The sequence below is a fragment of the Trichosurus vulpecula genome, chromosome 5, assembly GCF_011100635.1.
Source record: "Trichosurus vulpecula isolate mTriVul1 chromosome 5, mTriVul1.pri, whole genome shotgun sequence".
Lineage (NCBI taxonomy): Eukaryota > Metazoa > Chordata > Mammalia > Diprotodontia > Phalangeridae > Trichosurus > Trichosurus vulpecula.
Window position 1 is genome coordinate 22,795,701 of NC_050577.1, and position 13,111 is coordinate 22,808,811.

The 13,111-nt window shown below is 39.5% G+C and overlaps 1 protein-coding gene across 1 annotated transcript in view; it reads left to right on the forward strand.

Moving 5' to 3' along the window:
• Positions 1-332: 332 nt before the first annotated feature.
• The window catches only part of TOPAZ1 (testis and ovary specific PAZ domain containing 1), a 71,198-nt gene continuing 58,419 nt past the window's right edge, over positions 333-13,111 (forward strand). The window contains exon 1 of the mRNA XM_036760479.1: positions 333-1,918. Coding sequence (XP_036616374.1) covers positions 333-1,918 — 1,586 coding nt within the window. The remainder of the gene's footprint in view (positions 1,919-13,111) is intronic.

Consider the following 13,111-nt stretch of genomic DNA (forward strand, 5'->3'; position numbering starts at 1 on the left):
TTGGTTCCCCTCATCTTCTAAGTGAAGAAAATAGTGTGGGAGTAAAAAAAGTGTTGCCAGAAGGATTACACCATAATAGAAATAATGGCACGTTTTCTTGCTTTCAAAATACAAAAAACAAGCACTCCAAAGAAGTAAAAAGAGGGAGAAAACCTAGGAAAAGGATGAGATTGTCTGAAAAAATGGATGAAACTGTCACTGAGAGAAGTTTCCCAAAAGGGGATAACAAATCGGATGAATTTTTGGTGCAAGCAAAGCAAATGTTCACAGAAAACAAAGATACTTTAGATTTTAAAACAAATTCAGTTGCTTTAAGAAAGGGTTTCTCTATAATGGAGAATTCTCTCAGTCCTCAGGAAGTCACTGAAGAGAAGAATCACAAGAAGGTGAGTTCAAGACACCATGCAAATGATACATTTGAACCCTGTGGTAGAAAAGAAAGAAATAAGACTGTTTCAGAGCCCTTTGACCATAAAAGCACAAAGCCAGATGAACATGTTAAGTTGGTGAAAAGCCCCATAGTTAAACTATCTCGAGATATATTTGATGTTCCTGATTACCATCGTGTTGAAAAGAAAACTTCAGAAAGCCTCAGTGAAACTGAGGAATTAAAATTAAGCTGTAGAAGAACAATTCCAATGACTGGTAAAAGAATTTGGCCTTGTTATTCATGTGCTAGGACATCTATTTGGTCTCATAAAAAAGGTATCTTAATTGAATCAAATGCCTTTCCTTCTGGGTTTCAAGAAAGTTTATGTCAAGATAATTCTGATAGGCTGCTTCTAAGTGATGAATTCTTAGCTGATAACTCCAAATTAACGTTACAGAGTTTTGTTACAGAAGCAAAGAAAGTACCTTCAAGTAAAGAAAAAATGGACATAAAAGCAGGTTTTTTGTCTTCTGTTACTGCTCTGACATCTCCTTTAATGGATATAGAGGAGCATATAAACAGTAGTAACAAAAAGGGGAAGTCAGAAGATCTGAGTAGAATTAAATCAGAGGTGATTTCTAATGGCGGTGAAAATGCTCATTTAGCTAATATGACCTTACAATTGGCAGTGAATCCAAGAAAAGATAAAGGAATTTCAGCAAAACTTAATCTGTCTACTCACAATAATCAGGATGTAAATGTTTCAGGCAAAATTTTGAGTAGGAAAGCAGCTCTTGCCCAACAGACACTCGCAGTGCCAAATTTAGTGAAAATGCTAAACACTGGGCGGCTGACAAACTTCAAAATTCCTTTACTCAAGAATAAAACAGAATCCAAAAGGGAGGTAAATGTTAAGTCAGAGAAGGAAGCCTACAGTCCCCTAGAGCTCCTGGACTATTTCTCTACAACAGAGATTAGGCAGAATAGGATAAAAGAAATTGATAGTACAGTAAGTCCAAAGTCTCTATGCATCCCGGCTGGTGTCCCACTAATACAGGCCAATCCTGATGATATCTACAGTAAAAACTCTAGTACTGTTTCTCAGAATTTCTTGAAACAAGCTAAAACCAACCCACCTGACCAGCTTTCTGAGGCTGAAGCTATACCTCCTACTTCTGCCTGTGAAAAAAACAATTTTTCTTCTGATTCTGGGTGTACAAAGAAAAGCCCTACATGCTCACCTTCCAGGGCACTTCACCTGTTTGATTCTTTTGTTTCATCTGGAGACATTGGTGAGGAAGCATCCAGAAAAAGCTTTGCAGAAATGAAAGTTGCATTTCCAGATATACTTCAAGCTTATGAAGATGATGTCCTTCTAATTGATGTAATTCAAGATGATCCAGACCTCTTTGGAGTTGAAGGGGAACCTTTATTTACTTCAGATGATGCTTTTAAAAACCAGGAATTTAATGGTGCTGAAGACTGCCAAGAAGTTGATTCAAAGCCTTTGAAACTGCCAGAGAAAAGAGAGCCAAGCAGTGACTCTAGGTATGCCTGTCAGCATGTAAAGAGGTACCTTTTTAGATGCAAAATATTGCAGAAGTTCAGGGTTTGTTTGGTGTTTTGGTGGGTTTTTTTTTTACTTTTTTAGGTTATGCTAATGGATTTTCTGTTAATAATGAGCTGGGTGGTGTGTTTTTTTTTTCCTAGACTTTTAATGTAATTTCAAATCACAGTACTGAGACTAGGAATGATTACGATGAAAGCAAAGTGGAAGTAAAGGTTTATCTAAGTCTTAGAAATCAGGTTAGATAAAAGTATCAAGTATACATATATGAGAGAAAACTTTTTGGATCATGCATTTGGAGTTTTACAAATTAGTAGTGAATATTAAAATTGCTTGTGTAGTTAATGGAAAAACATATTAAGCACTAATAGCAAATAGGGTTCCCAGTATACTTTAAATTCCTATCCTTTTGTATGCCCTGTGGATTAATACATTTCCTTTCCAGAAAGGTTCTTTCTCCCTTGACACTTAATTTTTGTTGTTGGTTTTTCAAATACTTAGTGTTCGTGGGGTAGCTTTTCAATGAAGAAAAGCCTCATGTTAAGGGAGAGGTTCTTTCTCCCATTTTGCTTTAATCCTTTAAGTGTATTGAGCTTAATATTTTGTGTTTAACAAGTATAAAAACAGATGGAGGTATGGAGTTGTGTTATAGATCTTATATAGAATTATTTATTACGGTATCTTATCTGTTAGGTTATCTAATAGATTATTATATCTATCATATAAATATATAGAATTTATATAGAACTAGTGTATTTGAAGCTTGCACTTAACTGTGATGAATGTTTCTCTTTACTCACTGACCTGTATGAGATTTCCTAGGAGGCCAAATTTAATAAATATTTCACTTTAAGCATAATTATGGTCAACTTTCTCATTTTCTAAACAGAACGTTGACGCCATTAAAGCCTAACACAGAGTGTTAAGTAGACATACAGAAATTGTTACGTACGATGATTATATCTCAGTCTTTCTTAACCAAGTACTGGCTTGGAAGTGGTTCTCTGGCTGTAGTGTTCAGGTTAGAAGCTTGCATCTACATGCCTAGCACAGTTCTTACTGAGGATAGGTACTGAAAAGATACTGGAATTTCATTGAAAACTACAGGTACTGTACAATCCTGATCTTTGAGGCTTAAACTATTTTTTTTGTTGTTAGTGCATTCTAACATGATGTATGTCATCATAAGATCATAGAGTTAGAAGGGACCTTACAAATGACATGGTCCAACCTCCTTATTTTAGGGGCTGAGAGTTTGATTTGCCCAAAATCACATGTAAGAAGTAGGAAAGTCAAGGTTTGAAGGCAGCTGTTTCCCTGACCTCAGTGCTTATTTACACTAGCCTGTTTTGCCTCAATTCTCAAGGGGCCTATGAACGTGGTGAATTTTAAGACAGTTTTGAGTGAACTGTTATCTGTTAATGAAGTGGTGCAAAAATATGGAAATAATCACATGTTGACTGCCCTCCCTGCATTTTACTTAAATACCTTGAATACACTTCATGCCTTAGGAGAATTCTCCTAAGTTGGACTGGTGCCTCCCCACCCCCACCCACCCCCAAAAAAACCACCTGCTTGTCAACCTGCATTATAATAGGAAAAGTACTTTTTCTGTATGTCAATAGGTTAAATTATTTCAGTAGTATTTCTAACAGTAATCACAAAACAGAATTCCGTACGTTGAAATGTATCTCCTCTATTCCATAGTTTTCAAGCTGGGGTTACGTGTCCTATTTTTGGTGATTTAAGTAAAACTGGAGTTTGAAGAGCTAATTTTGTAGACAAGAAAAGCGTTAGCCTCTGTCTCTGCATAAATTACCATACTGTGCAGTATTTGTATTTAGATAGTCATGTTATAGCTATAAAACTAAGTGTGTGAGCATTATGATAACCTACCCTGCACAGTCACCATAGCTGTCAAGCAGTAGTTTGTTTTTAGTTTCAGAAACTCAATTTCTTAACAATTTGGAAGTACAGAATTTTTATTCCTAATTGCATTTAAATCGTATAGTCCTTCATTTGTTTCCTTTCCAGGCTCTGAGTTTTGTATTAGCCTAAGTGTGACATTAGGAGAAATGTTGTTGTAGTAGGAATACCTTTGTATTCTCTTACAACAGAAGCTTAAAGTAGACTTCTCGATTAGAATGATCCATTTCCCTGATATTCAGATACTTGCCAGCACGTACAACTTTATATTCTTTTTATCGTACAACTTTATGTTGTCTTTTTTGTTGTTTTTATTGGGGGGAGCAGTTATTGTCTAAATCTCTGGATTTAGAATTAAAGGAGAGATAACTTGGCAATTTTTCAGCAGGTCTTTTATTTTCATATTAGTGATTTTTCCCAAATTTATTTTTTTTTCCTCAAAAAAAAAATGCATGGTATTTGTAATAACTACTATGTTCTGGGGTTAAAAAAAACTGATTTAAGGGATCAAATGTTATGGCTATTTTATTCTTTGCTTAGACATACTTTCTTGGTTGGTAAATTGCTCTTTCAGTCTAGCTTTATTTGCCGTAACTTCAGTTAGTTGTAGGCCAGCTAGGTAGTAGAGTGGATAGAGTGCTGGGCCTTGAATCAGGAAGACTTCAAATCCAACCGAAGATACTTGCTATCTGTGTGACCCTGGGCAAGTCACTTAACCCTTTTTGCCTCAGTTTTGTCATCTGCAAAATGAGCTAGAGAAGGAAATGGCAAACTATTCCAGTATCTTTGCCAAGAAATTTTGCCAAATGTGGTTAGAAAGAGTTGGACATGACTGAAAAACAGCAATGGTTGGTTATGCTTAGAAGTACTAATGTTTCATCAAAAATTTGTACATTTGTTTAATACATATTTTAATGGGAATTCAAAAATGTCAAATACTTCAAAGTCAGCAAACTGTCAACCTGCTAGATTCTCATTGTAGTTTACGTGGTATTAATTGCAAGACTGTCCCAATTTTTATTATTAATATCTGCCCTTTAAAACTTCTTTATCCTGGCCAAATCTCACATTTTTATATTATGAGTTAATATTCTTCATTCTCATTACCATAGAATGCAGGTTGTTTGCCTTTTTTTTTTTTTAAGCTCCTTGCCAGCTCTATTTCCAGGTCAAACTCATCATTTTCTCAAAACTGGATTAATAGCATTTACTAACCTAATGTTATATAAATGCTAATTTCCTGATTTTTGTAAATATAGCAGGCACCTTTAATTTTGGTCTTAATATGAGGGACTAAAGTAGATGACTATTGGACTTTATCATTTCATAGACATTATGAAGATACCTCTCCCTCCAAGTAAAGAAGAGATAAGGGGGGAAATTCAGACAACAGCTTGCTTGGCTGAGCTATAGTGTCAGATTTCATCAGTAAGAGCAGGCATTTCTTACTCCTGGATCAGACAAGCACCTTAGTTCCTTGCTACTTTACACTTAGACACAGCCAAAGGAGCCCTGTTTTCCTGGCAACAGTTAAGAAGGCACCTGGGACCCAGATTCAAACAGGTTCTGAGGGAGACAGAATCAGAATTTGAGATCTGGAAGCGACCTCTGTAGTCATCTAATCCAACCCAGATGATAACTGATGTGAGTTGTCATCCAGCCTCTGCTTGAAGAGCCTCAAGGAGTGGAAACCTACCACTTTGCAAGGCCCATTCCACTTGTGAGAAGTTATAATTGTTGCAACTTCCACCCTTTGCTCTTGGTTCTGCCTCTTGGAGTCAAAGGAGTCTAATCCCTCTCTATAACAGCCTTTCAGGTACTTACAGATAGCTACCATGTCACCCTATATCTTCTACAGACCAACTGATCCTCATCTGACACAGTCAAAGGCATTTAGCATCCTGCCCCTGCAATTCTGTTCCAGAAGTGTTCTTCAGCTGTGGTGCCAAGAACTGAACAGTGGGTCTGAAGGGTAGAAGAGTACAGTGGTACTGTCAACCTCCCTATTCCTGGAAACTGTGCTCTTCATGTAGCCCAAAATCCCATTAACTTTATTGACTGTCTCCCATCACGCTACTGTTGCACATTGAGTTTTCAATCCACAAAAAACCTCAAGATCATTTTTAGACCACCTATTGTCCAAGTATGCCTCACTCTTCTTGTACTTTTAACACTGATTTTTTTTATCCAAGTGTAATTTTTATATTCATCATGTTATTTGGTTCAGCCCCATGCTCTAGCCTGTTAAGATCTCTCCTCCAGTAGTGTTAGCTATCTTAATCCACTTGGTATCATATATAAAAGTTTAAGCAGCACAGAGATAAGCACAGATCCTTGGAGGCACTGCTCTGGAGACCTATAAAATTAACATCAAGCTATTAACAATTACTCTTGAGTCTGGCCATCTGACTAGTTCTGAATCCATTGCATCATCTGTCCTGTGTACTCCTTTTTCTTCTCTGACACTGCTACCACTCTGGTTCAGGCTCTTATCACCTCATTACCATAGTCCACAGGTTTACATCATCTCTACAAGTATGGTATGAGACCTGTCTCATAACTGGCTTGATAGATGGTGGCGTCCCAACACCGTAGGTGAAGAAGTCCTGAGGTAGCATGACCTTGAGACCTTGTGGAACACAAATGCATTGCCCTTCTGAATCAGAGTCATCTAGCTGGGCCACGTCGGCAATATCAGAATGGACTTGTTTTTCTTCCTACTAACATTCTTCCCATGCAGGCACGTGGGCAACTCTTCTTATAAGGAGGAGAGTAGTTTTTGCTGCCAGAAATTCAGACATCTGCTTTGGAAGTAATGACACTTGGGTAGGACAAAAGATACAATACAGTGTGTGCTATGTATATAGTAGTAAGGTATGCCACACACTTTATGGTGTAATTTGGGGTTGAGAAGTTATTCAGCCTACCAAATTGTCCTCTAGAGTTTGCAGCGATCTTACTCCAGATGTCTGCTTTGACCCTCCTTCCCCCAGAAATGTGGCAGATGTTAATCAGAGTCTGAATTGAAAGGGGACTTTATTTCAATTGATCAATATCTGACCAAGAGTCTCTATTACATAATAGACTTTTCTTGGAATACCTACAGTGAGGAGGAATCCAGCTCATTTCACGTTTGAATAGCTATGATTGTTGGGAAGTTTTCTTTATTTCAAGGATGATTTTTATCCATTGTTCCTAATACTACAGTTGGGGCTATAATCTTCCAAATACTTGAAGGTAATTTATCATGTATTTCTCCTTCCCCTCCCGCATTCCATTTTTTTTCCCTAGGCTAAACATCCCGAGTTCTTCCAGCCAGTTCTTCTGTGACATGAATTTGAGAGCTTTCACAGTCCTGGTTGCCATCCTGTACTTATCATTGCCTTTCCTAAAATATGCTATAAACTAGACACAGTATTTCATTTTGCTAAATTCTAGGTAAATGATATCTGTAATGTTCTACTAATCTTTGTCCTAGTAACTTGCCTCACCTCCCAAAAGAAGGAAATAGGCTTATTTTCACATGAAATACTGCAGCATCTCTCATATGCCCTTCTCTCCTGATACCACCCCACTCAAGTGCAGGCTCGCCGGTGGGTCTGCCTGCCTAAAGTCTCTCTCCACTCCAACCTACCTCTATTCAGCCACTGTAGTGGTCTTCCTAAAGCACAGGTCTGACTAGGTCACGCGTCAATACCCCTCTCCACACCCACAACTGTCTAACCAGTTGCCAAGTCCTGACAATTCTACCTCTACAACAGCTGTCACGTCTGTCTCCTTTCCTCACACCCTTCTACTGTCCAAGTTCAGGACCTCTTGGCTAGACTATTGGAGTACCCTCCTAATTGGTGTCCCTACCTCCAGTCTCTTACTTCTCCAGTTCATCCTCTACACAGCAGCTGACCAGGTCACTCCTTAACTCAAGCTCCAGTGGCTCCCTCTTCCCTCTAGAATTAAATACTACAGTCTCCTTTATTTGGCATTTCCAGCCCTTTACAACCTGGGACTGACCTATTTCTTGAAGCTTATTTCACATTACTCCTCTTCAGCCCTCAGTGGTTCAGCCAGATGGGCTCTTTTCACTGGTCCTTTCACATAACACTTCATCTCCCCACTCGCCACTCCCCAACCCTGGGTGCACACCCTTATCACCTTCCTTCAAAGCTCATCTCAAACTTGGAGAAAATTGGTTGCTGTCTTTCCCAGAGACAAGTAGTCAGGCAAGGGTCACTATGAGCGAGGATGTAGGTTTTATTATTGCTGAACCTCCTAAGTGCTTTAGAATAGAACTGTGGAATAGTTAGATCATCAGCTATCACAAATATAAAGGAGAAAAACAAATATTACAGCTCCTCTGACACAGATCGGGAACCTCAGGGACAAATGTAAAATGATATGCCTGAGGTCTTAAGAGGTGAGTGAAGTTAAAGAGACTTTGGTAATATTTGATCCCTTATTTTGAGGATCCTTTTTTTTCCCCAAGTTAAACTCATACTTGGGGAAAGGGAAGGGGGAAGCATTTATGAAATGCCCACTATGTGCCAGGCACTGTACTAAGCATTTTACAGATATGATCTCATTTGATCGTCACAATAACCTTATGAAATAGGTTCTATTATTATCCCCATTTTTATAGTTGAGGAAACTGAGGCAGAAGTTAAGTAACTTGACCAGGGTCACACAGTACCAGTCTGAGGCCAGATTTAAATTCAGGTCTTACTTCCTCAAGGCATTTTGTATGTAGGTAGTAGGAAATTAAACTGGAGAAGTAGGTTGGGGGCAAATAATAGAGGCTTGCTTGTAACTATTAGCTAGGGACTTTGGAACTTACTTAGTAGTGGGGAGCTCGTGAAGACTTTCGAGCAAGGGAGTGACATAATCAGAGCTGATCGGGGAGTCAGCATACAAGATGGTTCGAAGAAGGAATACTGAAGACAGTTGAGTTTCAAGGCCACATTGCAGTGGCCCATGGCAAGAAGTAATGAGGGCCTGTGAAATAGAAAAAGAGAGGCAGAAAAGCATTGGTGGGTGGCCACTGTGGCCAACCCAGGATTCGAATGGGAATTACTTTTATAGACAACCTGCCCAAATAAGAGTGAAACAGTCTTGTTAGGTACATTCGCCTTTCTGAAAGGGGATAAGCCATTGCCACATCATAGGGAGATGAGGTTAGCAGTAAGGAGGCTGGGAAGGAAATACATGTGGCCATGTGCTGACTATCCAGTAATACAAAGGACTAGGGGGTAGGATCAAAAGGCATGCTGCCCACTGGCTACTGCATCTCCCAACCAAGAAGACCAGCAATACTGGAAACTACAGGGTCACTAGGACTGAGTCAGCACAAATGGGGCATCAAAATCTCTAAAGAAGCCAGGGCAACTAAAGAGGGAGGTTAAGAGGTGGGGCATTCCAGGCTTGGGGAATAGCCAGTGCAGAGGTGCACAGATGGGATGTGGGATAGGGTGTGTTAGGGACAGCAGATAGGTCTGTGAGGCTGAACTGGAGGGTTCATGGAGGGGAATAAAGTATAGACACAAAATATTGAAATGGTAAGAAGGGGCAAAGTTCTGAAGAGCTTTCAGTGCCAGAGGACTTTATCTGTAGGTAACAGGGGCCATGAGAATTCTTCTGTGTGTGATGAGTGAGACACGGTCTGACCTGTGCTTTAGGAAAAGCACTTTTTCAGCAGAGCATGGCATGGAGTCAGGAGAGAACCATTAGAAGGCCTTTTCAGTAGTCTCTAGAAGAGCTTATGGGGCTCTGAATGAGGGCGATGGAGGTGAATGGAAATACGGGGCCCTACACAAGGGTGTGAGTGAAATCGAGGAGTTGAGAATGACCCCAACGTTGTGGGCCTGGGTGACTGGGAAGGGACTAGAACCCTCAGTAGAAATAAAGAACCAATACTCCAGGACCCACAACAGTAATGAGGAAGTGCTCTTCACTGGGCATTATTGTTAGAAACATGAACTAAGACCTAGGCCCTACTGTCTAGGGCCTTGTGGTGTAGTAGGAGGGAAGACAAACCCAAAAGAACTCAAATGAGAATTGTAATTAGTGCCTACAAGAAATCTAAGTGGTGCTGTTTGAGGAGTGGAGGACTAATTGGAGGTGGCACCTGAGCTGGGCCTGAAAGGAAAACAGGCTAAGGATGTTTGAGGAGAATGTGCCAAGGTGCAGAGAGAAGAAAAAAGGTGAGGCGTGATTAGACATCGGCAAAGAGCTATTTTTGTCTGGAACAGAAAGTGAATAAGGCTTTATAGTCAAGAACCCTAGAACTTTCCGACAAGTAGCTGAAAATGTAGTTATTGATTTAGTGTCATCTACAAAGATGGCAACAGTTGGGAATGACTTGGCAAAGGACTTGGGCCACAAGGAAAGCATTGGGGGAGAGAAGAGTATGAGGAAGAGGGCTTTGTAGGAAGGTGGGAAGGAGGCAGGGGGACAGAAAGGGAGTGTAGACTTGTTTTGGGCTTTGTCCTCTCTTAATCTGGAGGGGTGTGTGTGTGTGTGTGTAGATATATAGATAGGTATTTTTTTTTCCAACTTTCCACTAATGGAAAACTTTGGAGAGTACCTGGCCCAGAGTTACACGGCATTGGCAGGCATTGGGTGGACTAGTTTTCATCCATTTTTTCATTCTTTTGGTTCTGTTTTATAATTTCTTGGGTTTCTCATAAAGTTGCTAGTTTCCCCTGGCTCCATTCTGACTTGTAAGGTGGCATTTTCTAAAGTGGTCTTTTGGACCTCCTTTTCCATTTGGCTAATTCTGCCTTTTTAAGGCATTCTTCTGCTCTTTCATCAGACACAGAGTGTGAGCGTTTTATAGCTGAGAACCCAGGCGCTCAGAAAGATTAAGTCACTTAGCTGTTGAGGCTTAGCTTGCTCAGTCCAGGTATTACTCTGCTTCTCTTAATGGAAAAGGTAAACCCAGCACCTTGTGGAGCCTGCATGGGTTACACCAGCATCTTTCAGTGCCCGTAGATTTCCTTTCTCTTTTTTCATTAGAACCCAAGCTCTGCTATTTTGATTGTGCTAAAACTTTGCCTCTTCATCTTTGTTCATATGTAGAGCAGAAAAGACTATCCTGAATTTAATGAAAGGTGAAGTTTTTCCCGGGGTCTGGCTCCTATGCCTGACACTCAAGGCATGCACCCTTTTCCTTTCCCCTGCTCCTCTTCCTGCCTGCCGGTCTGCTCAGTACTACGTGGCCAGGCATGTTTGTTTCTCTTGCTGTGACTTTGCTTGTGCTCTTTTGACCTGGAATGGCCTCCCAATCTTTACTTTCTCAAGCCTACTCCAGCTCTAGTCTTTTATAGAAAACCCTCTGATTATTCCAGCCTTCATTGCTCTGAACCCCTAAAGTGCTTCTGTTTTATACTTCATTCAGTTTGACACTTAAAACATGCTTAAGTTGCCACTTCTGCATTAGTCATAGCCTTCCAATTAGATTATAAATTCTTTGAGGGCCGGTAGCATGCTTTATGCTTTTTTAATCTCTGTAGTCTATACAGTGGTGTGCACATTACCTGGAACAAAGTAAAATAATGAAATTTATTGACATAATAAAGCCTTTTACTTTTTTCCATAAAAAGGGTTTTTCATATGCAATAAACTCTTTTGCTGAAATAATTTGTTATATATATTTTAGCATTGAATTCATAAGATTTTGACACATTCTTTAATCCTTTATGAAACCACATTTCTGTCATATTGGATATTAAGTGTATCTTTGACAATCCAATTTTTCAAGTTTGGCCTTGCTTATAGTCCATAGGTTCACAATGGTGTTTAATTCTGATGAGTTCTTAGGCCTCTCAAGTATGCATCTCCCTATCTTAGATAAATTTCTTAACCTTTCATTGACATGTGACATGGTATAAGGTGATATGGCTGTATTCCATCTCCATTTGAAAATTGCTGTCATTCTCACAGTTCTCCTTCCCAATTTATCAATATTTATCAGAATTTATCATCCCCCCCAATGGGGATAAGATTTCTAGGCCCACTGGAAGTTAAAAATCTCCAAAATATTGGGGATGGTGGCGGATGTTTTTAGCAGTCTAGTGCAATATTTTGATGGTACAGGTTGACCCACCTGTGGGACATATTTTGGTATAGCTTTAAATTAAAAAGTTAGGAAAAAGAAAAATTTTAACTGATAAAACTAACTTAAGTACTCCAATCTTTGTATTGTCTTGCCCATGACAAAGGTTTTTTCCAAACTGAATTTAGTAGCTATTTGGTTTTTTTCCTCCACTGGTTTTCCTGCTATTCTTCTAACCCTGAAAAGCCTATCGTGTGCTGCAGAGACGTGAGCTCCTCTAGCTAGCACATTCCTCTGAACGTAATTGGGCAATTTCACAGTGATAGTTGGTCAGTTCTTGGTTTTATTTGTTTTCAGCCACACTTGGCACCTAGGTGTTGATTTGATTTCATTTCATTATGAGCTTGAATAAACCTTGAAACACTTGGCTTCCTCACACCAGCAGCTGCTGCAGGATCTCTGATAGTCCTTGACTTTGGCCCTTTAAGGGAAATAACTTTGGCACATACCCTTGGAGTGATTGCCCTTGTTAAAGAGTATTAAAACAAGAGAACGTGAACACCACCACCACCCCCACACACACACACACACACACACACACACAGAATCCTGTACGCAGCTGACATAGATTTAACCAAAGGTAGGGAAGTAAACTCACTCCTATTTGACCTTGTTGAGGTCCAACATTCTGAGTTATAGCCTAGTGTCATTAGAAGCTTGCGTGACCATTGCCTTCTCAAAATGAAACCATGGGAATCTTTGCTCCCCTCCTCAAGTAATTTGCATACTACCATAGCTCAGTGCTAAGGAATAACTGACTTATATAGTACTTTAAGAATGTGTAAACTGCCATACATCCATTATCTCATTTGAGCTTTGCAATACCCCTGAGAGTTAGGTTGCTTATGACAGGAATTAACTCCATTTTACATGTGAAGAAACAGATAAATTATTCTTGGAGTGTGAAGTATTCCTTATAAAGATAGCTCTTTAAATTGTCTGGCTGAATAATTTTATGTGATGGCTTGCCATTAATTAAGCTGGGCAGTCATTCTTCTAAGATTGTTTGTCTTACATGGTAATCATCACTTAAGACTCTCATGCACTTGAGGGGATAGTTTTGAGATTTTAACAAGTGAAAAATATGATTCAGTCTATGCTCAGAGTTCATCAGTTCTCTCTGGAGGTATTTTCCCTAATT